The sequence below is a fragment of the Leucoraja erinacea genome, chromosome 15, assembly GCF_028641065.1.
Source record: "Leucoraja erinacea ecotype New England chromosome 15, Leri_hhj_1, whole genome shotgun sequence".
Taxonomy (NCBI): Eukaryota; Metazoa; Chordata; class Chondrichthyes; order Rajiformes; family Rajidae; genus Leucoraja; species Leucoraja erinaceus.
Window position 1 is genome coordinate 30,868,192 of NC_073391.1, and position 23,439 is coordinate 30,891,630.

At 45.6% G+C, this 23,439-nt stretch overlaps 1 protein-coding gene across 1 annotated transcript in view; it reads left to right on the forward strand.

Moving 5' to 3' along the window:
- Positions 1-1,627: 1,627 nt before the first annotated feature.
- Positions 1,628-23,439, forward strand: part of wbp1la (WW domain binding protein 1-like a) — a 64,245-nt gene continuing 42,433 nt past the window's right edge. Inside the window, exon 1 of the mRNA XM_055647015.1 lies at positions 1,628-1,846. Coding sequence (XP_055502990.1) covers positions 1,712-1,846 — 135 coding nt within the window. The 5' untranslated portion in view covers positions 1,628-1,711. The remainder of the gene's footprint in view (positions 1,847-23,439) is intronic.

The window sequence follows — 23,439 nt, forward strand, 5'->3', positions numbered from 1 at the left end:
AAACTTGCGCAAAAACAATCCCCCATAGCACTACGATTTTTCTCCACCTTACTTACCATTCTCCTCTGCTGCAAGTCAAATAGGTTTTGTTCCCATCGGTGAAATAGTACAAAAGTTATGAATGTTTTGAGGGTTCTCCCTCCCCCACACCACCCCCTTCCCCACACTCCCCCCTCGCTACATCACCCCCTCCCCCACAGCCCCCTCCTCCTCCCCCACGCCCCCCTGGCGGCCCAGGACTTGCAGCCAGCACGGGGGGGGGGGTGAGGTGCTGACGCCAGCTTGGCTCTGTCTGTCCGTCCGGGTTGGCCTGCAGCCCTGGACTGTCCCACCGGGTTGGACGGCCCGGAGTGGTGGCGGCCCAGGCCTTGCAACCGGCGTGGAGTGGGGGACGCTGGCTCCGGCTCGACTCTGCTCAGGGAAGGCGGGGACGGTCCAGTGGTGGTTCAGCAGTGCTTGCGGCGCCGGGGACCCGAGTTCGATCCTGGCTGTGGATGAGGCACGGGTCTGTGTGCGCGCAGCTGCCGAGAATGTCTCTCTGCCGGTCCAAGTCTCTCCCCCTCTCTCTTGCTGTTACACCCCGCTCTCCCACTACCTGGCACCCCCGTTTCTCAGATTAAATATATTTTTACACATAAATCATGAATAAAGATAAGAATTTATACACAGTTTATACATCCAGCGTTCATTCGCTTTTTCTTTATTGTGAATGACCTTTGACAACTCCCATGATTCCTTGCATTTTTCGGAATACCGTACTCATTTATTGTCACATTTACCAAGCTTTTATAATAAGTTCTTGTTGCCTGCTAACCAGTCAGCAGAAAGACAATGCATGATTACATTTGATCCATCCAGTGTACAGATATGTCATAAAGGGAATAACGTGAATAACTTTAGTTTTAGTGCAAGATAAAGCCAGTCTGATCAAAGATAGTCCGAGGGTTCTCCAATGAGGTAGATAGTAATTCAGGGCTGCTCCCCAGTTGTGGTAAGATGGTTCAGTTACCTTGAAGATGTTTGCAAAGGTAATATTGTGCAATAAAACAGGAAAATGCCACTAACTGACAGCATTATGTCTGGGCTCACGTTTCAAAAGGGACCGAACTTGAACTTGTAGTAAGAAGTGTAGGAAGGAACTGCAGATGTTGGTTTATATCGAAGGTAGACACAAAATGCTGGAGTAACTTCAGTCTGAAGAAAGGTCTTGACCCGAAACGTCACCCATTCCTTCTCTCCAGGAATGCTGCCTGTCCCGCAGAGTTACTCCAGCATTTTGTGTCTAACTTGTGTGTGGTAAGAATATGGCTCATGGTGCCCAGAACGAGAATACAAGAATGCTGGCTCATTGAGGATGTGCTCGTTTTATATTAATACTTTTGCAAGAATCCGAGGCGGCGTACAGAAATAAAAGAGAAAGCAAAAGCTTTTCTGCTTGCCATGATGAGGCGATGATGGTTCTTGGTTTGCAAAAACAAGCGACTAGTGGTCCCCACCCCTGCTGGCAGGCGCGTGACGCCAGGCCCTGGAACCGGTCTGAGTGACAGCCCGGGCGACCAATAGCGGGCGGGGAAAGTTTTGAATGGAGATGCGGAGCGAGGCGGGCGGCCAATGGGGTGGGGGAAGGGGGGCGGGACTCTGGCCGGCCGGTGGCGGCGGCGGCGGCGAGTGTTGCGATTCTTCCCCGGAGCCAGGAGCAGGACAGGAGGGGATGATGGAGCCTGCAGCAGCGGCCGGGGCCGGGGCAGCAGCCGCCACAAGGAAAGACATGGACAAGATCCTGCTCAGAATAGTGGTCTTGCTCCCTCACATCTTCCCTGTCAAGCTGGCCGGGGTGCAAGCTCAGGTAAGCGGAAACAAAGCGCCGTGGCCTTTTAAATATCATTTCCATTTAAAACACGAACCCTTCTCAGCTACTCGTTCTGCTCGCTACATTGTAGCCACCTCGGGTTCATCAACATCTGTTACATTCCCCCTCCCCCCAACTGCGTGAATCTCGCTTTGTCTATGTTAATTGCAAAAATACATATATATATATATATATATACACACATTGAAATTCACTTTGAATTCCCTTTAGCTCATTTGCTTTCCTTTTGAAAATCGTATTTTTTTTTTTACATGTTTTCGTCCTGTTTTGGTTTCCTCATTCAATGTGTTGCTGTGTTTTTTTAAACTTTGTGTTAGGTTATGGGTATAGTTCCTAATAGCTTGAGTGTGTGTGTTTGGGGTTGATTTCTAATCTTCCTAATTCAAGAGGTTTTGTCTTTTTAAGCTTTTTCACTTACAGTTTGCACAACCATCCAATGACATGTGAATGGAGTAGACTGTCAAAATGAACGGTGTGCTTTGGGGGGTGAGATCGGGGTGTGGGTGGTTGTGTGTTCACCTTTTGGAGCAGATGCGAATGTGATCTCAGTTCTGGTAGATCAGCTGATTTCAAAGAACATGGAAGTTTACTTGCGATGCTGCTCAACTTCATAGTAATTGCCCGTTCATTGTATCTACATTTTTATGAAATGGATGTGTGCAAAATGGCTGGTACATTTTCTTCAGTGAATTATTGCACTTTGACGTATTCACTTATTGTATGCCAATTATTTTGAGGGAATTTGAGTTATTAAACGGCTCCTCAGAGGGCTGTCGTGGTTGATTGGCCTTGCTTGCATGTGCATTTGATGCAATGACATTGTGTGTGTGTATGATTATTTTATGAAAGGCAAGCCATTTTTCAACTAATATTAATTGCTCTATGTTAACAATGGATTCAATTTTTAACAGTGGGAATGTTTTCTAAACAGTTGTGGTCTATTTAAATTAAATAAATACTGGATATTTTGGAATTATCTAACATGCTGTCAATTTGTATAATTTAGGGGTAAAAACAATGGTTTGTTATGTTCTATGTTCGGTTGTCCCTTATCCTTGCCCTGATGTGGCAGGTGGAAGCCAGAGATACATCATGAATGTATATCAAATGTATAACAAATTCCAAAATAAGTTAATATTCATAAGGGATAGGAGCATAATTAGGCCATTTGTCCAATCAAGTCTACTCCGCCATTCAATCATGGCTGATCTAGTTGAGGGGCTGGCATGAGTAAGGGGCTAAATGATAGCCTGGTATTTTGTCATTTTTCACTAATTTAAGAAAATTGCGAGGATGTTGCCAAGACTCGAGGGATTGAGCTGGAGGGAGAGGTTGGGCAGGTTAGGTCTTTATTCCTTGGACGCAGGAGGATGAGTGGTGATCCTCTTAGAGGTGTACAAAATCAAGAGAGGAGTAGATGGGGTAAACGCACAATGTATTTTGCCCAGAGTAGGGGAATTGAGAACCAGAAAAAATAGGTGTAAGCTGGGGGGTAATTTAATGGGAAACTGAGGGGTAACCTTTTCAAACAAAGGGTGGTGGGTGTATGGAACAAGCTGCCGGAAGAGGTATATGAGGCAAGGACTATCGCAACATTTAAGAAACAATTAAACAGGTACATGAATAGGATAGGCTGAGAGGGATATGGACCTAAGGCAGGTAGAGGGATTAGTGTAGATGGGGCCTGTTGGTTGGTGTGGGGAAGTTGGGCTGAAGGGCCTGTTTCCATGCTGTATAACTCTATGGCTACTAGTCCTCACCAGATCTTCTGGTGATTCCCTCACGATAATATGGTGTAATGTTCAGGAAGCTAAGATGTGCTGTTCTTGTTGAGGTGTGTAGGATGGAACTGCAGATGCTGGTTTACACCGAAGATAGACAAAATGCAGGAGTAATTCAGCGAGTCAGGCAGCATCTTTGGAGAAAAGGAATGGGTGATGTTTCGAGCCACGACCCTTCTTCAGACCAATAGTCAGCGAAACGTCAGGTATGAAAAGTAACCGAACAAAGCAGAGACTGCTCTGGTGGCCAATGAGCCCACAATGGTCCATTGTTGGCCGAGAAGGAGATGAAAATGAAGGGATAAGAACAGTGAAATTAGCAAGATGACTAGGGTGGGGGAGGGATGGAGAGAGGGAATGCAAGGGGTACTTGAAATTAAATAATTCAATATATACCATTGGATTGTAAGCTGCCCAAGCAAAATATGAGGTGCTGTTCCTCCAGTTACATGTGGGCTCACTCTGACAGTGGAGGAGGCCCAGACAGAAAGGTCAGTGTGGGAATGGGGAGGGGAATTAAAATGTTTGGCAACCGGGAGGTCGTGTAGGCCAAGGCGTACTGAGTGTAGGTGTTCAGTGAAACGAGTTGAGGTACTGGAACGAGTAATGGGCCAAATGCTAGTTTGGCATTTTGTAATTTTTCACTAATTATACAAATTATTGAAAATTTGAGCTGCGCAGCAGAGGTGGCTTGGAAACAATGCGACAGAAGACTACTTGCAGGAAATGACATTCCAGGATGCTATTTGACTTATTCGGTTCATACAAGAGCACCATCCATTTTCTGGCACCTCCTTTAATCCGGACAAAATTACAAGAGCGTAGTTGAAATCCCTCCCCGGAACGCCTCCCCACCCCCCCTCCCTAAAATGTGGTCCTAGGTCGGGTGACGTGGCCGATCACGACCTCATCGGGACTTCGGTGCTGCTCGGCGGGTCGAGTTTGTCCCGGGCTCTGGAACTCTGTGCCGGCCAGAACCAGCAGAGCCCTTCCCATAGCCGACTTCTGAGGCCGACTTTGCAAACCGGTATTTCGGTTCCTCGCCGGCTTAGGTGGACCATTCTGGTTCTGTTTGACTCCTCTTGGGGGCCGTGACCTCTGTTGGTCCAACAAAACAGATAATCCAGAGAGACTCTGGAACCATGGATGCAGAAAATCAGTGGTGGACCTGTATACTGTGATGAGTGTTGAGATACTTGAAGTAGGAACAGCAAACTGTGGTTCTCCAAGTTCTACACAGGACGTCTGTATGAGTCCAGTCTAAGATGGAGATTGTTGTGAATAGGCAACACATTCAATATTGTATTGTGCAACTGCCAGACATGCAGGTGTAGCAGATGGACTGAAAAAATGAGAGATTGCTGATGCTGGAATCTTGAGCAAGGCACAAAGTGCTAGAGGAACTCGACGAGTCTGGCAGCATCTAGGGAGAGAATGGACAGACGAGATTTAGGGTCAGGACCCTTCTTCAGACTGACAGATGTAGTAGTCCCTATTATTCTAACGCGATGGGGAAGATTGGAACCTGAGGGGCCATGGTTTTATTCAGAGGGCAGTAGGTGTATGGAATGAGCTGCCATAGGTACTTGACAGTAAATTCCCCTACCCTGGTTCTTGGTTTCCCCCAGGGTGGGGAAATCAAGACCCAGAGGGCATACAATAAGGTGAGAGGGGAAGGGGGAATATGAACCTTAGTGGCAACTTTTTCACTCAGAGAGTGGTGGGTAAATGGAACGAGCAGCCAGAGGAGATAGTTGATGCAGATACCATAACAATATTGAAAAGACATTTGGACAGATATATGAATAGGAAGAGTTTAGAGGGACACACAGTGCTGGAATAACATAGCGGGCCAGGTACTATCTCTGGAGAACATAGATAAGTGACGTTTCAGGTTGGGATCCTTCTTCTAACTTTCTTCAGACCTTGGCGTGGGAGATTGCAACCTTCACGTGGTCTGCTCTATTTCACCGAATGCAATCAACCCGGCGTGCACAATCAAATAAGATCAAATAAAACAAGTTGTCCTACAACTTTAGGCTGCACTCGCCATACGCAATAAAAAGAGAAGAAGAAGACCCTTCTTCATGCCTCTAAGGTTTAGAGGGATATGGGCCAAACGTGGGCAGATTGGACTAGCGTAGATGGGGCACCTTGACCGGATGAGCAGAGGTTCTGTATGACTATGCCTCCATGTGGAGAAGTAATTACTAGATAGTAAAGCACAGGGGGGTTCTAGGTAATCACATAAAACAAAATAAGCTGTTTGCGAATGTGTTCTAGTAATATATATTGGCTGATGCACAAACCAATGTGCCTCCTGTCATTGATCTGTGATTCTATAAGAGTTTAGTGGATTACATAGTAGTAAACCTGCTCTTGTTTTATGTGGGGGGGGGGGGTCGGGGGCAACTTTTTTTTCAATCTCTTCCCTTGCCGGAGATACGATTGTTTTCCGGGTCGTATCTCTGGTCGCTCTGCGGCCTAACAACATGGAGCTGGAGGCCTTGCTCGGGGCTGACTGCGATACCCACCTTGGGACGTGGACTTGCCATTGGAGCCGATTCTTTGCCTGGGATCAATGCTCATGCGGATTTCAACATCGCGTGGCTCACAGTCTCGGGTAGAGACCGAGTCGGGAGCGACAAAGTAGCTCCGACCCGGGGTCGGATCATCCGATGCGGGGGAGCTGAGATTTACTCCCCCCCCCCCCCCCCCCCCCCCCCCCCCCCCCCCCCCCCCCCCCCCCCCCCCCCCCCCCCCGATTCAGGAGCTTGATCGCCCCTTGATCACCCCGCCAACGGATAGCTCATGGCCCCCGACCGTGGGAGAACAAAGGGAAGATATTGAACTTCTTTTTTCACCTTCCATCGCAGTGAGGAATGTGGAGGAGTCACTGTGGTGGACGTTTATGTTAAAATGTATTTTGTGTGCTCTGTTGCTTTTTATTAGTATGACTGTACCACAAATCAAATTACTTGTATGTTGTCAAACATACTTGGCTAATTAAGTATGATTATGATGATTAAACGATATGAAAAGGAGATAGCGACAAGATGCTGCAGTAACTCAGTGGGACAGGCAGCATCTCTAGAGAGAAGGAATGGGTGACGTTTCAGGTCGAGACCCTTCAGGGGAGAGGGAGATACATAGATAAGGAAGCGTAAGGTTCCTGTTTCCACACTCCATCCCCTTTGTCTCGTTTTCACACCTTATACTTCCTTATCTCCGTATCTTCCTCTCCCTTGACTCAGTCTGAAGAAGGGTCTCGACCTGAAACGTCACCCATTTGCTCTATCCAGAGATGCTGCCTGTCCCACTGAGTTACTCCAGCATTTTGTGTCTATGCTGTCTGACCCGTTGAGTTACTCCAGCTTTTTGTATCAACCTACAAACCTGTACGCCTTGGGAGTGTGGGAGAAAACCATAGCACCCAGAGAAAACCCACATGGTATTGGGGACTCAGTGGGCCGAAAGGCCTGTTCCATGCTGTATCTCTAAAGTCAAGTCTAACTGCAATAAGACTACTTAACTGCTCTAATGAAAACCTCGTGATAAAGGCTAATGTGCCATTTGCTCAATTGCTTACTGCATCTACATATCGGCCTTCGGTGATTTGTGTACAAGTACTCCAAGGACCCTTTGAACATCAACACTTTCATCATTTAATAAACACTCTGATTTCCTAGTGTGACCTCGCATGTTTGCATGTTTGCATATTATATTCCATGTTCCAGTTTGCTGACTCGTGATGCAACGGTAGGGTTGCTGCCCCACAGCACCAGAGCCCCAGGTTCGATCCTGTCTATGGGTGTTATCTTGTACAGAATTTGCACATTCTCCCTGTGATAGCGTGGGTTTTCTCTGGGTGCTCTGCTTTCCTCCCACACTCCAAAGACATTTGTAGGTTAATTGCCTTCTGTAAATTATCCCTAGTGTGTAAGATAGTGCTAGTGTACAGATGGGCCAAAGGGCCTGTTCCCAAGCTGTATCTCTAAAGTCGAAAAGATTGGACATGACTTTAAGGTGATGGAGAGGGAAGATTTAATCTGTATCTCAGGAGCAACTGTTTTACACAACGGCTGGTGGGTGTAAGGAACGAGCTGCTGGAGGAGATAGTTGATGCCAATACTGCCACAGTATTTAGAATATATTTGGACAAAAGGTACATGGATAAGATAGGTGTAGAGGAATATGGGCCAAATGCAGGCGGGTGGGAATAGTTTAGATGGGGCGTGATGGTCAGCATAGGCTAGTTGGGCCGAAGGGCCTGTTTCCAAGCTGTATGACTCAACAATCGACTTGCTCCTGTCTCCTTGAATCAGTTTTATGCACTACAGATTGTCCCACCTAGTTGTATTGGTTGCTTGAGCAGCTCACAACCCACCAGCACGAACATCGAATTCTCCACTTTTACATATCTACCAAACATCTCTTTCCACCCCTCCCCCTTTCTTCTTCCCCTCCTTTCTACCCCCAATGCCCTGTGTCCATCCAGGCACCTATTTCACCTCTCTCCCTCCCGCCTACAATCCTTCCTCCAACTTCACAATTCGCAAATCATCAATCATTTTGTCTTGCACCTTCTGTTTTTTCATATCTGGCCTTTGTACAACCATCTGCCTATCAACCCCTCCCATCTGTATCCACCTATTACCTGCCAGACTTTGTCCTGTCCCTCCATTTTTCCAGCATTCTCTCCCCCCCCCCTACACCCACTACAATCAGTCTGAAGAAAGCACCCAATCCAAAACATCACCTATCCATGTTCTCTGGAAATGCTGTCTGGCTCGCTAAGTTACTCAAGTACTTTGTCTTTTTTTTTGTGTTGGCGGCAAACTTGGAAAATAAGTAGACACAACATGCTGCAGTAACTTAGCAGGTCAGACAGCATCTCTGGAGAGAGTGCATACATAATGTTTTGGGTCAGGACCCTTCTTCAGACCTTAAACCTATGTCCTCTCTTTCTTTCTACTCTGGGCATTAGACTGTGTGCATTTACCCAATCTATTCCTCTCGTGATTTTGTACACCTCTATAAGATCACCTCTCATCCTCCTGTCCTACAAGGAAAAAAAAACCCCTAGCCGCTCTGGCCCTCTAGTCCTGGCAAAATCCTCATAAATGCTGTTACATCCATGCAGGCTGCACACTAAAACTTTTAAATAGTTCTGAATTTAACACAATACACCACCTATTCTTTGAGAAAGCCAGATGCAGAATGCGTGACCTTGATTTTAGCTCTCGTCCTTGGCTGCATGTTCAGGCATTTGACTTGTTTACTTGACTGTTAGCGAAACATGGAGCCAACAATCTATGAATCTATCTATTTAATTTCTGGGCTCATTCTTAATCCTATTCCTAATCTTAGGTCATGCAAACTACTGAAATATGTGTTATGTATTCTAGGTTATGATTAATTATTTTATCCTTGGCTCAATTGAATAATGTGCATTGATCCTGAGGGACAATGCCTCCTTTGTATTATTGAAGATTGGTTAATGTTATTGTCACCGTCTCCTCACTACCCAACCCTCTTATTCAATGTTGCTTGCAAAATTAAACACTTTTCCCCATCGTATTCCAAACCTATTATAAAAATAATAAATAGCTGCCAACCAACCCCCTCTCCCCCTGTGGAACTTTTTTATTGTCTAACTGCAATTTGCGCTTGTCAAGTCAAGTCAAGTTTGTTCGTCACATACACATATGAGATGTGCAGTGAAATGAAAAGTGGCAATGCTCACGGACTTTGTGCAAAAAAACAAACAAACACCCAAACAAACTACAAACAGAATGGAACAGAATTACATATACTTTTACATATTAAATATTGTGGGCGGAAGGAAAAAGGGAGAAAAAAAAGCTAAAACCAAAAAAACAGCAATTTTAAAAAAAAAACAGTAGAATGGTTCAGTAAAGTTAGTCCCTGGTGAGATAGGAGTTTACAGTCCTAATGGCCTCTGGGAAGAAACTCCTTCTCAACCTCTCTGTTCTCACAGCATGGCAATGGAGGAGTTTGCCTGACCGTAGCAGATGGAACAGTCCGTGCATCTCTTCCGTAAGCTCGAGAATTAGCCCTTTGATTTTATCAGAGTTGATCCAATACATTTAAAAAATCCAGGTTTTGCTGGTACAAATAGAGTGGCAATGTAGTCTGAGGCGAGATTGATTATGAAGGAGAGAATAAACACTGGCATCTCCCATGGAAATACTGGGCTCAGAGTCGAGGGCAGTGTCGACAGAAGACTGGGAACCAAATTCGTTATCAACTTGTTGAAGGTTGTTTAAAACTTGTCTGGGAGCTGGAGGAACGTTCCCACGGGAGCGACAGCTGAGAAATGGTTCATCTTCTTACAGAAATTACAAGCTTTACCAAATGCTGGGCACTACGACTGCATAGAGTGGACATAATTGCAGTTGGGGCACTTCTTGACAAGCGGGACCTGAGCGGCATAAGTCAGCCGTGGTGCAGGGCGAACGTTGTCATGCTTGCGACGGGGCATGGCATCACCAGTCAGATGAATAGCCCGATTGTCAGATCCCCTCTGCCCATGTAGCGGGGCAACCACCTCAGCTATTCGGCATGCATGCATAGCCTCAGTCAGGGTGAGATCCGATCTTCACAGCAGCTCTGCTCGTAGCTTCTGATCTAGCATGCCGGTGACCAAAATATCTCTGGTGAGCTGATCACGCATGTTCTCGAAACGGCACCGCTGAGCAAGGTAGCGCAGGTCAGCGATAAAACATTCAACAGGTTCATCAGGCTGCTGTTTCCTTGTAAAGAATCTAGCCCGCTCCAATATACGGTTGGAGTACAAGTCACAAATCTCCGCAAACTTGCGTAAGAGACATACCGGGTCGTTGGCAGATTCCGCCGGCTCGATGACCTGGTCGTTGTCATCCAGGACCGCTGGATTGTAAGCGAAAGCCTGAGCAGGCTTCATAGCATCGGGACCGGCAAGGTTCAGCAGGAGTGAGGCTTTGACCGCATCAGGGTCGTTTCGGTGCACGATGTTGATGAAGTGGTTGTAGTCCATCACGAAAGTAGCCCACCGCTCCGCAATGTCAGCATCAAAGACAAGGGGAGAGGGCTTGCGGCACGAGAATGCCATAGTAAATAGGGGATTAAACACTAGTAAAACTAGGAGCAAATAAAACCCAATAAACAGGAGGCGTGCGTTTAACTTACTGACACCATGTAAAGGAGTCCAGTCTGACACACTGTAACTTTACTGAGTCTTTAATAAAGGCACATGTCAAACACGTCCCAGTACTGACTGCATCTAGTCTTCAGGCATACTGGAACCAAGGGAGGAGCATGGGGAAGATATCGCAGTTATACTGAGATGACTGGGCGTGGTTAGTGATATTGAGGTAGCTACATTATAGGTTGCATGCATAAACCATCTACAGGCATAAAGTGGCTTCAAGGGTTAAGTAAATGGGCGAAGACATGACAGATGGAATATAATGTGAGGTCATGCACTTCAGTCGAAATATTCCACGCATGTGACACCAAAGCTTCTATACGTACTGAGGCTCACAACTCGTCATGATGTTCGGTTTATTCATCGTGTCCAAAAATCCATCTTAAATACATTGTCCTGTGGGTAAGAGAATGTTAAACAATCAGAGACCTTTTGAGTCAGGAATTCTCTCTGCCCTTAATGGCCGATCCTAATCCCTGCACCAAGAGTCAACAACCTGTATCCAACCTGCCAAACCCCACAGATATTTCATCAGATCTATGTGTTAAGGTCCAGTGAACAGAAAGCCCTCTTAGTCTTAAGGAGACAAAGTGTTGGAGTAACTCAGCAGGTCAGGCAGCATCTCTGGAGACCATGGAAAGGTGACATTTCAGGTCGAGACCCTTCAGACTAATCAGCCCCAAGAGGTCTCAACCTGAAACACCACCGATCCATGCCCTCCAGAGATGCTGCCTGACCTGCTGAGTTACTCCAGCACTTTGTGCCCTTTTGTGTATTAGCCAACATCTGCAGTTCTTTGTTTCTACTGCTCTCTCATTCTATGCTTCGACTGCTCTCTCATTCTATCTCTTCTCAGAATGCCCAGATCCTAAAAAGTAAATACAAAAGATAACATATGAAAAGCAAAGTAATCTTTTCCTTTGGAAAAGTGACATTGAAAGGAAAAAGATGACGATATTTTATTTGGCTCCTTGTGAGCCGCAGTATGAAATTTATGAGCAAGTTACTGACCTCCTGTGAACCTCTGTTTCTTAAGCAGCTTCAATTATAGAAATCTCTGCAGTTTTTCTAGTACTTGAAATATTGGTTTGATGAAACAAGCGAAGTAAGTGCCTAATTGTTATAACCATGTTACAGATGCAGATAACCTCAGCATGCAAAACTGTCAGAACATAGGTGGAGGGGTAGTGTAGGGAAAGCATGGACTCTGCAGAAGGACTTGGACAGGTTGGGAGAGCGGGCAAAGAAGTGGCAGATGGAATTCAGTGCAGCAAAGTGTGGAGACATGCATTTTGACAGTAGGGATAAAGGCGTAGACTATTTACTAAATGGGGATAAAATTCAGAAATCGCAGGTGCAGAGGAGAGGGACAGGAGCTGGGCTGGTGCACGATTCCCAAAAAGTTAATTAACAAGTCGAATCGGTAGTAAGGAAGGTGAATGTAATGCTAGCATTTATTTCGAGAGGGCTAGAATACACAAACAGGGGTGCAGTGCTGAGGCTTTATAAAGCAATGATCAAATTCAGTTAGAGTATTGTGAGCAGTTTTGGGCCCCAGACCTGAGGAAGGATGTGCTGGCCTTGGAGAGGGTCCAGAGGAGGTTTGCGAGTATGATCCCAGGAATGATTGGGTTAACATATAATGAGCATTTAAAGGTGCTGGGCCTGTACTTGCTGGAGTTTAGGTGGATGAGGGGGACCTCGTTGAAACATACATAGTAGTTAAAGGCCTCGATAGAGTAGACGTGGTGAGGATGTATCCTAGAACTTATGCACACTAATATTTTGGGAGTAGTTTTTCTCCTTTACTTTTCTTCACATGGAAATTAGCAACCCCAACCCCTCTGACTCAGTTATTTCCCCCTCCCCCACTCATTCCATTTGTCATCACCCAGACCCTACTGCCAATGACTGCCCTCCCCCCCAATGTTCATATCTGCCCACCGTACCTCTCTCATTTAATTCCATGCTTTATTCTCCTGTTTTTTAGTTTAGTTTATTGTCATGTGTACCGAGGTCCAGTGAAAAGCTTTTGCGTGCTAACCAATCTGTGGAAATACAATACATGAATACAATCGAGCTATCCACAGTGTACAGATACATGATAAAGGGAATAACGTTTAGCGCAAGATAAAATCCAGTAAAGTCCGATCACAAATAGTCCGAGGGTCTCCAATGAGAAAGATAGTAACTAGCTAACTTACAATGTGGAAATTGAGTCAATGGAAGGGAGGTTATTTTGCTTGATGTGGCTGCATCCACAATTCAGTGCAATTTCTTTCAGTCTTGGATGGAGCTGTTACTTGCAAGTAACCCTTGCATCCCCCCTCTCTCCGTCTCTCCCCTCCACCCAAGTCTTGTACTAGTTTCAAACTTGTCTTGTTGAGTCTCATTGTATGTAACCCCATTTCACCTAGTCCACAGCTATAAATGGCCTATTTCCTTTATCGTCGTTAAATTTTTTGAAAAACATTCATTTATTTGTTCTATATCTATCGATAGGTTGGAATCTTGAGCAAAACACAAAGTGCTGGAGGAACTCAGCAGATCAGGTAGCATCTTTGGAGGGAAAATGGACAGGCGACATTTCTGGTCAGGACCCTTCTTCAGATTGATTGAAACTGGCTGAGAAAGGGTTCATTTCATGCACAGCTGTTTCCTGATCCGCTGAGTTCTTCCAGCACTTTGCTACGTTTTGTTCTGTTTGTAGTAAATGGGGTCTTTTATGCTCATCATTCTTTTTCCAAGTAAACAGGGAAAAACAAAATCATGTAATTACAAGGTTTTTATTGGCATTTTAACGGGAATTTGAGTTGTATATCTCGTGGCTTTTATTCTTCCACTCCCTGTAATAATAACAAGATCACGCAGTGATGTGGGATGGTAGCTGGAGTTGAACAAGTTGATGATGCAGATACAAACTGAAGACTCCGGATTTGTTATTTTGTATCCTCTCGAGTTGGCATGTGTTCTGCCTTATCTGGGGCATGCAAATTGAACTGCAGAAACAGTGCGTACTGTTCTTCCCTCAAGCCGCAATCAGTCTCCGCCAAGAGGTTCTGTCTTCAAACAGTCATCAGGAGATGAAAACCGGCACTGGTGATAAAAGCGGGTTCAGTAGCACGTGAATTGGGTCACTGCAGGTGGGGCCTTGTGTTGCCGTTTAGTGCAGGGTTCTCGGAGGTTGCAAATTCTGTATTGTTACTGATGCCATGAAATAGCATGCGTGTGTGTGTGTTCATAAGTTTATTAATTCTAGGAGCAGAATTAGGCCATTCGGCCCATCAAGTCTACACTGCCATTCAGTCATCTGATCTATCTTTCCCTCTCAACCCCATTCTCCTGCCTTCTCCCCCTTTAACCCTGACACCCATACTAATGAAAAATCTGTCAACTTGCGCCTTAAAAATACCCAATGACATGGCAAATAATTCCACGGATTCGCCAACCTCTGACGGAAGGAATTCCTCCTCATCTCCATTGTAAAGGTACATCCTTTTCTTCTGAGGCTATGGCCTCTGGTCCTTGACTCTCCCACTAGTGGAAACATCCTCTCCACAACCACTCTATCCTGGCCAAGAAGATTGCAATCACTGGATTGTGCGTGTGTGGCCCAGGTGAATGCATGGCTGAAGTGATGGTGCAGGGGAATGCAGTGCGAAGATAAACTGGGAGCTTCTGGCAGATAAGTCCACATCTGCACAGTGTTTAGTTTACTTGAGACTTTAGAGATACAGAGCGAAAACAGGCCCTTTGGCCCACTGACTCTGTGCCGACCAGCGATCATCCTGTACACTAACACTATCCTACACACTAGGGACAATTTACAATTTTTACAGAAGCCAAATAACCTACAAACGTGAGCGACTTGGGATGAGTTAATCAGGGAGATGCGGAGGGAACGGTTTCTGCGGAAAGTGGGAAGGGGTTGAGATGGGAAGATGGTGTGGTGCCGTTGGAGGTGGTGAAAATGTTGGAGAATTATGGTTTGTGTGCGACGGCTGATGGGGTGAAAGGAAAGGACTAGGGAGCTCTGTCCCTGTTGCGACTAGGGGGAGGTGGAGCTAGGGCGGAGCTGCGGGGTACCGAGGAGCCACGTGTGAGGGCCTCATCAATGATGGAAAAAGGGAACCCCCCTTCCCAGTAGATGGAAGATGGAACTTCCCATCTCCACCCCTTTCCACCTTCCGCAGAGGCCGTTCCCTCTGAATCCTCTGAATCAAAGTTTTGGTTTACGTTTCACTCCAGAGATCAAAGCAACAAAGTCAAAGGGAACTCCAGTCCAATGTTGAGGAGTGGTGTAATGTTGGAGGTACTGTATTTAATGTACGATGTCAAACCAGGGCTTGAATGTTGGACATAGATGGTCCCATGGTGTTATTTTGAATGGACATGGACATGGTGGCTTCATGGATTTGTACAGCATAGGTACAGGTCCTTGGCTTTCCACATCCATATGGACCAGCAAATCCCATTTACCAGCATTTAGTCCATAACTTTAATTGCTGTAACGATATGATGACTTGCCAGATACTGCTTAAGTGAGAGTACGTATGTATGTAAGACTATTCCATCTCTCCATAGATGTTGCCTCAGCGAGAAGGGTCTCGACCCAAAACATTGACTATTCCATCTCTCCATAACGAGTTTGTAGGTTAATCTGACTCTGTAAATTGGCCCCAGTGTGTAGGGAATGCATGAGAAAGTGGGATAACATAGAACCAGTGTGCACATGTCATCGATGGCTAGTGTGGACTCAGTGGGCTGAAGGGCTTGTTTACGTGCTGTAATTTATCCATCAATCCATCATTGGAGGCCAATTAACGTACAATCTCAACAAATTCATAAATTATGAGCAGAATTAGGCCATTCAGCCCATCAAGTCTACTCCACCATTCAATCATGGCTGATCTATTTTTCCTTCTCAATCCCATTCTCCTGCCTTCTCCCCATAACCCCTGACACTCGTACTAATAAAGAATTTGTCAATCTCCGCCTTTTAAATAACTATTGACCTGGCCTCCACAGCACTGAATTCCACAGATTCACCACCCTCTAACTAAAAAAATTCCTCCTTGCATTTCTAAAAGTATGTTGCTTTATTCTGAGGCTAAAGTCCTAGACTCTCCCACTAGTGGAAACACCCTCTGCACATCCACTTTAGCCAATTGCAAACTCAATCCTTGCGTCCCAGCCAAATATTATCTCGGATAATCAGATTTTATTTTCACAGCTTCCCTTGGTCAAATCATCATTCCTTTGATGGTCATGGACATTGTGTCAGCAGGTACTTTTTTCTCTTAAGTGCATTACTATACCTCCTTTGGATGATTCATAAATCAATCTTTCAATAATAGTTTATGTATATTGAACAGGAGTTGGGATTCTAGTTGTGACCTATAAAGCCTATTAATTTTTGTTCCTTAATATTAACTCGTCAATTTCAAATGTTGCTCAATGTTTGCTGTCTCAAGTGCACATTATAGATTGGTGTACGTTCATGATCACATTCAGATTAGTATTTGTCATATACATCAAGCTGCAATGAAATCCCTTGTTCAATGGTGCACAGTAAACAATCTACATGCAGTAATGATAAATACAACAATAAACACAATGACGAGTGCAACAACAGCAGAATGGTGCAAGATTCTAGTGCAATCCTTAGTAGTGGGGTGATAAAGTGGAGCAGCGGTAGAGTTGCTGCCTCATAGTGCCAGAGACCCGTGGTTCAGTCCTGACTACGGGTGCTGTCCGAATGGAGTTTGTACGTTCTCCCTGTGACTGCGTGGGTTTTCTCCGGGTGCTCCGGTTTCCTCCAAAAACATGCAGATTTGTAGATTTATTGGCTTCTAGTGCTCAGGATAGAATGATAGAAAGTAATTTAGCGGGTCAAGCAACATCTCTGGAGAGAAGGAATGGGTGACGTTTCGGGTTGAGACCCTTCTTCAGGCCGAAAGGCCTGTTTCCACCCTGTATCTAAACTAATCTAGTGTAAAAGAATAGTAAAGCATAATAAATGAATAACCATCAGTGGAATTGAATGCAAGAGTGCAGGGGATAGGGAAAGGTTGAGTAGGGTAGGACTTTATTCCTTATAGCGCAGAAGAATGAGGTGTAATCTTCTAGAGGTGTCCAAAATCATGAGATGAATAGATCGGGTAAATGCACAGTCTCTTGCCCAGAGTGGGGGAATCGCGTATCAGAGGACATACGTTTAAGGTGAGGGGGAAAAGATTTAATGGGAACCTGACGGGATAACATTTTTACACAAAGGGCAATGGGTGTATGAAATAAGCTGCTGGAGGAGGTAGTTAAGGCAAGTATTATTGCAATGTTTAAGAAACATTTAGACATGGATAGGATAGGTTTAGAGGGATATGGGCCAAATGCAGCCGGGTGGGACTAGTGTAGATCGGACATGTTGGTCGGTGTGGCCTGTTTCCACGCTGTAAGACTCTATAACTGACTATATAGTGGCACGTTTGGGAACGGGGTGAATGAGATGACTGGTTTAGGAGTCTAATCATGGGGAAGGAGCTGTTCCGTGCATTCAAGCTCCTGTATCTTCTAAGAGGAGAAAAGGGCAGTCAACTTTGACGATACTTCCACCCGTCACAAATAACACAAATGAATGTTTGTAAACTAGTATTTGCAGTTCCTTGTTTAACTAATCTTTCAATGATGGTTGTTATTCAGGTCTAGTGTTTACTCGGGTCTCTTTACCTTTCTTGACATTGGAATGGTGGAGATTTCCTTGAAGCAGACGGAGGGGCAGTGGGTAGTGAAGCGAGAAGCTGAAGATTTCAAAAAGACCACTTCATTGGCACGTGAATTCAGATGCCAGGGGCTCCATCCAGCCGGCCGTTTTCTGAGAGTTCTCTCTCGTGAAAAAAGATCTGAGAAGCGTTGAGCCAGAAGGGGACTGGGGTTAACTATTAATTATCAAGGGCTAGCTATTAATTATCCTGATTGAAAGCAGCTTTTAGATTCCGTCTGGGTTGCACCCATCGTCTTGTCACCCTATTTTAAAAAACTTTTAAATACTTTTAGAGATACATCGCAGAAATAGGCCCATCAGCCCATCGAGCCCGTGCCATTCCTCCTCGCGATTCATCCTCCCCCCGCGTACACTAACACTATTGTGCACACTAGGAACAATTTACAATTTTTACCAAAGCCAATTAACCTACTAAAGGGCCTGTCCTACTTGGCGAATTTTTCGGCGACTGCTGGCGTCGTATCAGGGTCGCCAAAAGATTTTGAACATTTTAAAATCCAGCGGGGACAAAAAAAATGAGGAAACACCGTGCGTCAATACGTCATCATGCCGCGACTTTTTCGATGACCTGATACGTCAGTCAATGATTCTGGCAGTCGCTGAAAAAATCGCCAGGTGGGACAGGCCCTTAACATGTGTTTTTGGTGTGTGGGAGGAAGCCAGAGCATCTGGAGCAAAAACATGCGGTTACATGCTGTCTGCCGCACATACAGCACCAGTAGTCAGGATCGAACACAGATCTCTGGTACTGTAAGGCAGCAGAAACTCTACCGCTGTGCCACCGTGCCGCCTCTGTACAATGACCCAACACTGAGGTTTAAAAATATAGCCACCATCTACCTGGATGACTGACCAAGGCTGAGGGTTGAGTGATCTACACTTGTTTCTCATTCTTCTGCCCCAGACGAGTGCAAGCATCACGTGAGCATCACCTATTTATTTTGCAAGTCGAGTGCAAAATAGTCCTGCATGTCTGTGTTGCTCATTCTGTTTATTCCAAAACTCATGCTTTCATGTTCGGGCTAAGGTACCTGGATATAATTACTGGCTTGCAAATAATTTCACAAAAGTGGGATGTAAATAGTGGTGCACACTCGAGTCACACCTATATTCAAATCAAAGAGTATGCAGCCTCTTTGTTCGCTCTTTTGAAAAGATGTTGAACGGGAGAACGTCTGTACGGAGTTTGCATGTTCCCCCTGTGACTGCATGGGACTTTTTCCCGGTGCTCTGGTTTCCTCCCACAATTCAAAGATTTGCAGGTTAGTTGTCTTCAGTAAAGTTGTAAATTGTCCCGAGTGTGCTAGTTGAGGCAAGTACAATAGGAACATTTAAAAGTAATTTGGATAAGTACTAGAGAGTGCTAGTGTACGGGGATCGCTGGTCAGCGTGGACTCGGTGGGCAAAGGGCCTGTTTCCATGCTGTATCCATGACTAAAGTAAAATGAGTAATCTTTCACCAATTCTCTGAGTTTCTAATGCTGGACAGACAGAGGAAAGGGTTGGGGGGGGGGGAGGGGTGGGGGAGGGGGGGGGGGGGGGGAGGGGGGGGGGGAGAGGGGGGGAGAGGGGGGGGGGGGGGGGGGGGGGGGGGGGGGGGGGGGGGGGGGGGAGGGGGGGTGGGGGGGGGGGGGGGGTGAGGGTGGAGGGGGGGGGGGAGGGGGGTAGGGATGGGAGCATGTGGCTATACTTTAAGTTATCTTCATACATTAAAATGGGCTAAATGATAATCGAACAAAAGCTTGGAAACAGGCCCTTTCGGCCCACTGAGTCTGCGCTGACCAATGATCGCCCATACACTAGTTCTACTCTACACACTAGGGGCAATTTACAGAAGCCAATTAACCTACATACCTGCACGTGTTTGTAATGTTGGAGGAAACCGGAGCACCCGGAGAAAAATGACATGATCACAGGGAGAATGAAGGTACTGTCACAGGCACAATGCCCATCGTCAGGATCGAACCTGGGTCTCTGGCGCTGTACAGCAGCGACTCTGCCCCTGTGTCACTGTGCCATTTAAACTACTGAAAACCCTAAGGAATATGTAAAGAATGATTTCCAGCCATCTGTTTTCACTTGATACCTGACATCTCATCAATTAAATCTCAATTTATTGTAAGGGTAATCCCAAATTAATGGAATTGATCAGTAAAGTTAGATTCTTAATGGCAGGCCACAGTAGCAGTGACCTGGCGATATAACAAATCAATTTTTATCTTGGAAGCTGAACAGTTACATAAGGATAGTACAAAAGACAAAAGTGCTGGAGTAACTCAGTGGGTCAGACAGCAGCTCTGGACAACATGGATAGGTAATGTTTTGGTCGGCATGGTGGCGCAGGGGCAGAGTTTCTTCTTTACAGCGCCAGAGACCCGGGTTCGATCCTGACTGCGGCTGCTGGCTGTACGGAGTTTGTATGTTCTCCCTGTGACCGCATCAGTTTTCTCCGGGTGCTCTGGTTTCCTCCCACATTCAAAAGACGTACATGTCTGTGGATTAATTGGCTTCTGTAATTGTAAATTGTCCCCAATGTGTAGGATAGAACTAGTGAATGTGGTGATCGCTGGCCTGCATGGATTCAGTGGGCCGAAGGGCCTGTCTCCACACTAATGATCTTTCTTCAGACTGATTGCGAGGAGGAAAAAAGAGAGGAGGGGCAGGACAAAACCTGGCAGATAATGGGTGAGCTGGGGGGTGGGATGTAAGGGGTTGGGGTTGAGGTTGAGAGGGAAATGATTGGACAATGGTCAGAGATGAAAAGACCAAAGGTGTGAGACAAAAGGATTGAAGAATTGTGAAGCTAGAGGAAGGAATGCAATTTAGTTTAGAGATAAAGCGCGGAAACGGCCCACTATCCACGCCGACCAGCCATTCCGGAACACTAACACTATCCTACACACTAGTGACAATTTACAATCTTCTTTACCAATGCCAATTAAGCTACAAATCTGTACGTCTTTGGAATGTGGGAGGAAACCGGAGAACCTGGAAGAAACCTACGCGGTCATGGGAAGAATGTACAAACTCCGTACAATGAGTCCCCGCAGTCAGGTTTGAACCCGGGTCTCTGGGTTTGCCGTAAGGCAGCAACTTTACCTCTGCACCCCCGTGTAGGTGGAAGGGGAGAAATAGGTGGCAGCACGGGAGAGAAGTGTGGAAGAAAGGAGGAAGTGGGGAGGAAGGGGGAATGGTTTTGTGTGTACCCAAAATTGGAGCATTCAATGTTCATACCATTGAGTTGTAAGCTACCCAAGCGGAATAGATCCTGATGTGGGAGACAAGAGAGTACCTGTGATGTCCAAAGTTGTTCAGGTAGTGTCTTAATGGGTGTCCATGCTGTGAGTGTCTTGTGTTTCTCACTCCTCTCCCTCCTCTCTTAGCAAGTGCATAGAGACTTGCTTGTGCTTCTTCTGTGGGTTCCAAAGTGAAGGATGAGGCCAATCTTGGATCGGCAAACTCTGCTGCAGAAGGTGTTGGATGAACGTCCACAGGCATGTTGGGAGATGGTCGGCTACTTGCAACGTTCCATGTGTGCACTCCCCATAAAGGAACTCGGAGTCATTCTGAATTGAGTATTACGGATAGAAGGTTACACAAAAAAGCTGGAAAAACTCAGCGGGTGCAGCAGCATCTATGGAGCGAAGGAAATAGGCAACGTTTCGGGCCGAAACCCTTCTTCAGACTGATCGGGGGCGGGGGGGATAGATTACGGATAGAAGTTGGGCGGTCATGCTGCAGTTATGTACGACTCTGGTGCAGGCCACATTTAGAGTATCGTGCTCCGTTTTGGTCACCGTGTTATAGGAAAGATGTTGTCAAACTGAAAAGGGTGCAAGAAGATTTGCCAGAAATCGTTGGTGCAAAAGTGGGATAACATAGAACGAGTTGAATGGATGATAGAAGATAGGCGTGGACTCAGTGGGACGAAGGGCTTGTTTCCATGCTGTATCGCTCTTCAATGGAGATGCTAAATGCATTTCGTTGTCTCTACTGTACACTGACAATGACAATTAAAATTGAATCTGAATCTGAATCTATCTCTAAACTCTTAGTTGATATCCAGTCAATCTTGTCAAACCAGTCCTGGTGTTTTTAAGTGGAGGCACATAGATTCTCTCACAGATACTAATTATGATGCAGGTTGAGGTGCTATACAGCTCCTTGTGGGATTGTTCATATTTTTAACGTTGGTTTTCTTCCAATAGCTTGTGCCTGGATAAGAAGTTTAGTTTAGATTAAAGATACTGCATGGAAACAAGACTCAACTGATTCTCAGTCTGAAGAAGGGTCTTGACCCGAAATGTCACCTATTCCTTTTCACCAGAGATGCTGCCTGTCTGGCATTTTGTGTCCATCTTTGGTGTAAACCGGCATCTGCAGTTCCTTCCTACATATGGAAACAAGCCCTTCGGCCCACCAGGTCTGTGCCGACTATCAATCACTCTTTCACATTGGTTCTATATTATCCCACTTCCTTGTCCACTTTACACACCAGTGGCAATTTTACAGAGGGCAATTAATCTACAAATCCTGCATGTCTTTGTGGGAGGAAGCCAGAGCACCCGGAGGAAACTTGCGCGGTCACAGGGAGAACGTGTAAACTTCACACAGACAGCACCCGAGGTCAGGATCGAACCTGGGTCTCTGGAGCTGTGAGGCAGCGACTCTACCAGCTGTGTTGCCATGATGTCTAGTGCTGATCTATAAAGAGGTTGATGTTGTCGGTCTGTACTCTGATCATTTTGGTTCTGATGCTGGGTCTTTGCCCTGAAACATCAGTTCATTTTCTCTCTTCACAGATACTGTCTAACCTGCAGTGTTTGCAGCACTTGCTGGCAAGTGCAGTTTAGTTACAGTTTCGATGTTTCTAAATGTCGCATACTTGACATTGGTAACATTGTATCACTGAAGCTAAAAGATAACTTGTTGCAGTTGATGCTTTGCCACGTTTTGTGGATAGATCCTTGTGTTTTGACTTTAGAGACATAAGAGATACAGTGTATGGGTGATTGTTGGCCAGCATGGACACAATGGGGCCTGTTTCCACAATATCTTTCTAACTAAACAAACAGATGAAACACACAAGCACACGTTTTTGCACACTCCCATGTAAGTGTGCACATGCTCATAATTATGTACACATACCAATTAGTGTGTAGTCCAAATAAGAATAGAGTTTAGAGATGCAGCGCGGTAAAAGGCCCTTTGGGCACTGAGTCTGCGCCGACCAGCGATCGGCTCGTACAGTGACATTATCCTACACGATGATTTACAATTTTACAAAAGTCAATTAACGTACAAACCTGTACGCCTTGGGAGTGTGAGAGGAAACTGGAGAAAACGCACGCGGTCACAGGGAGAACATACAAACCCTGTACATACAGCACCCGCAGCCAGGATTGAACGCGGGTCTCTGGCGCTGAAAGGCTGCAACTCTACTGCTGCATCACTGTTGTACTATCAGAATTTCTGATGCACCTTTTGAGACAGTGGATTTTTTTTAAAAAATGGAAACAAAGTGTGCTAATATCTGTGTAGGGATATAATTGATGTTTCTTGTCCGTAACGTTCGAATTGGGAAGAATTGGAAATTTTATGGGTTTTGAGTAAACATAATTCCAAGCTAGGACACAATGTGCTGGAGTAATTCAGTTAATCAGGCAGCATCTCTGGAGAACGTGGATGGGTGATGATACGGGTCGGGACCTTTCGTCAGATGGCAGAAGAAAGGTCCTGACCGCCTGACCCACTGAGTTACTCCAGCACTTTGTGTCCTTTTTTTTGTAAACAAGCA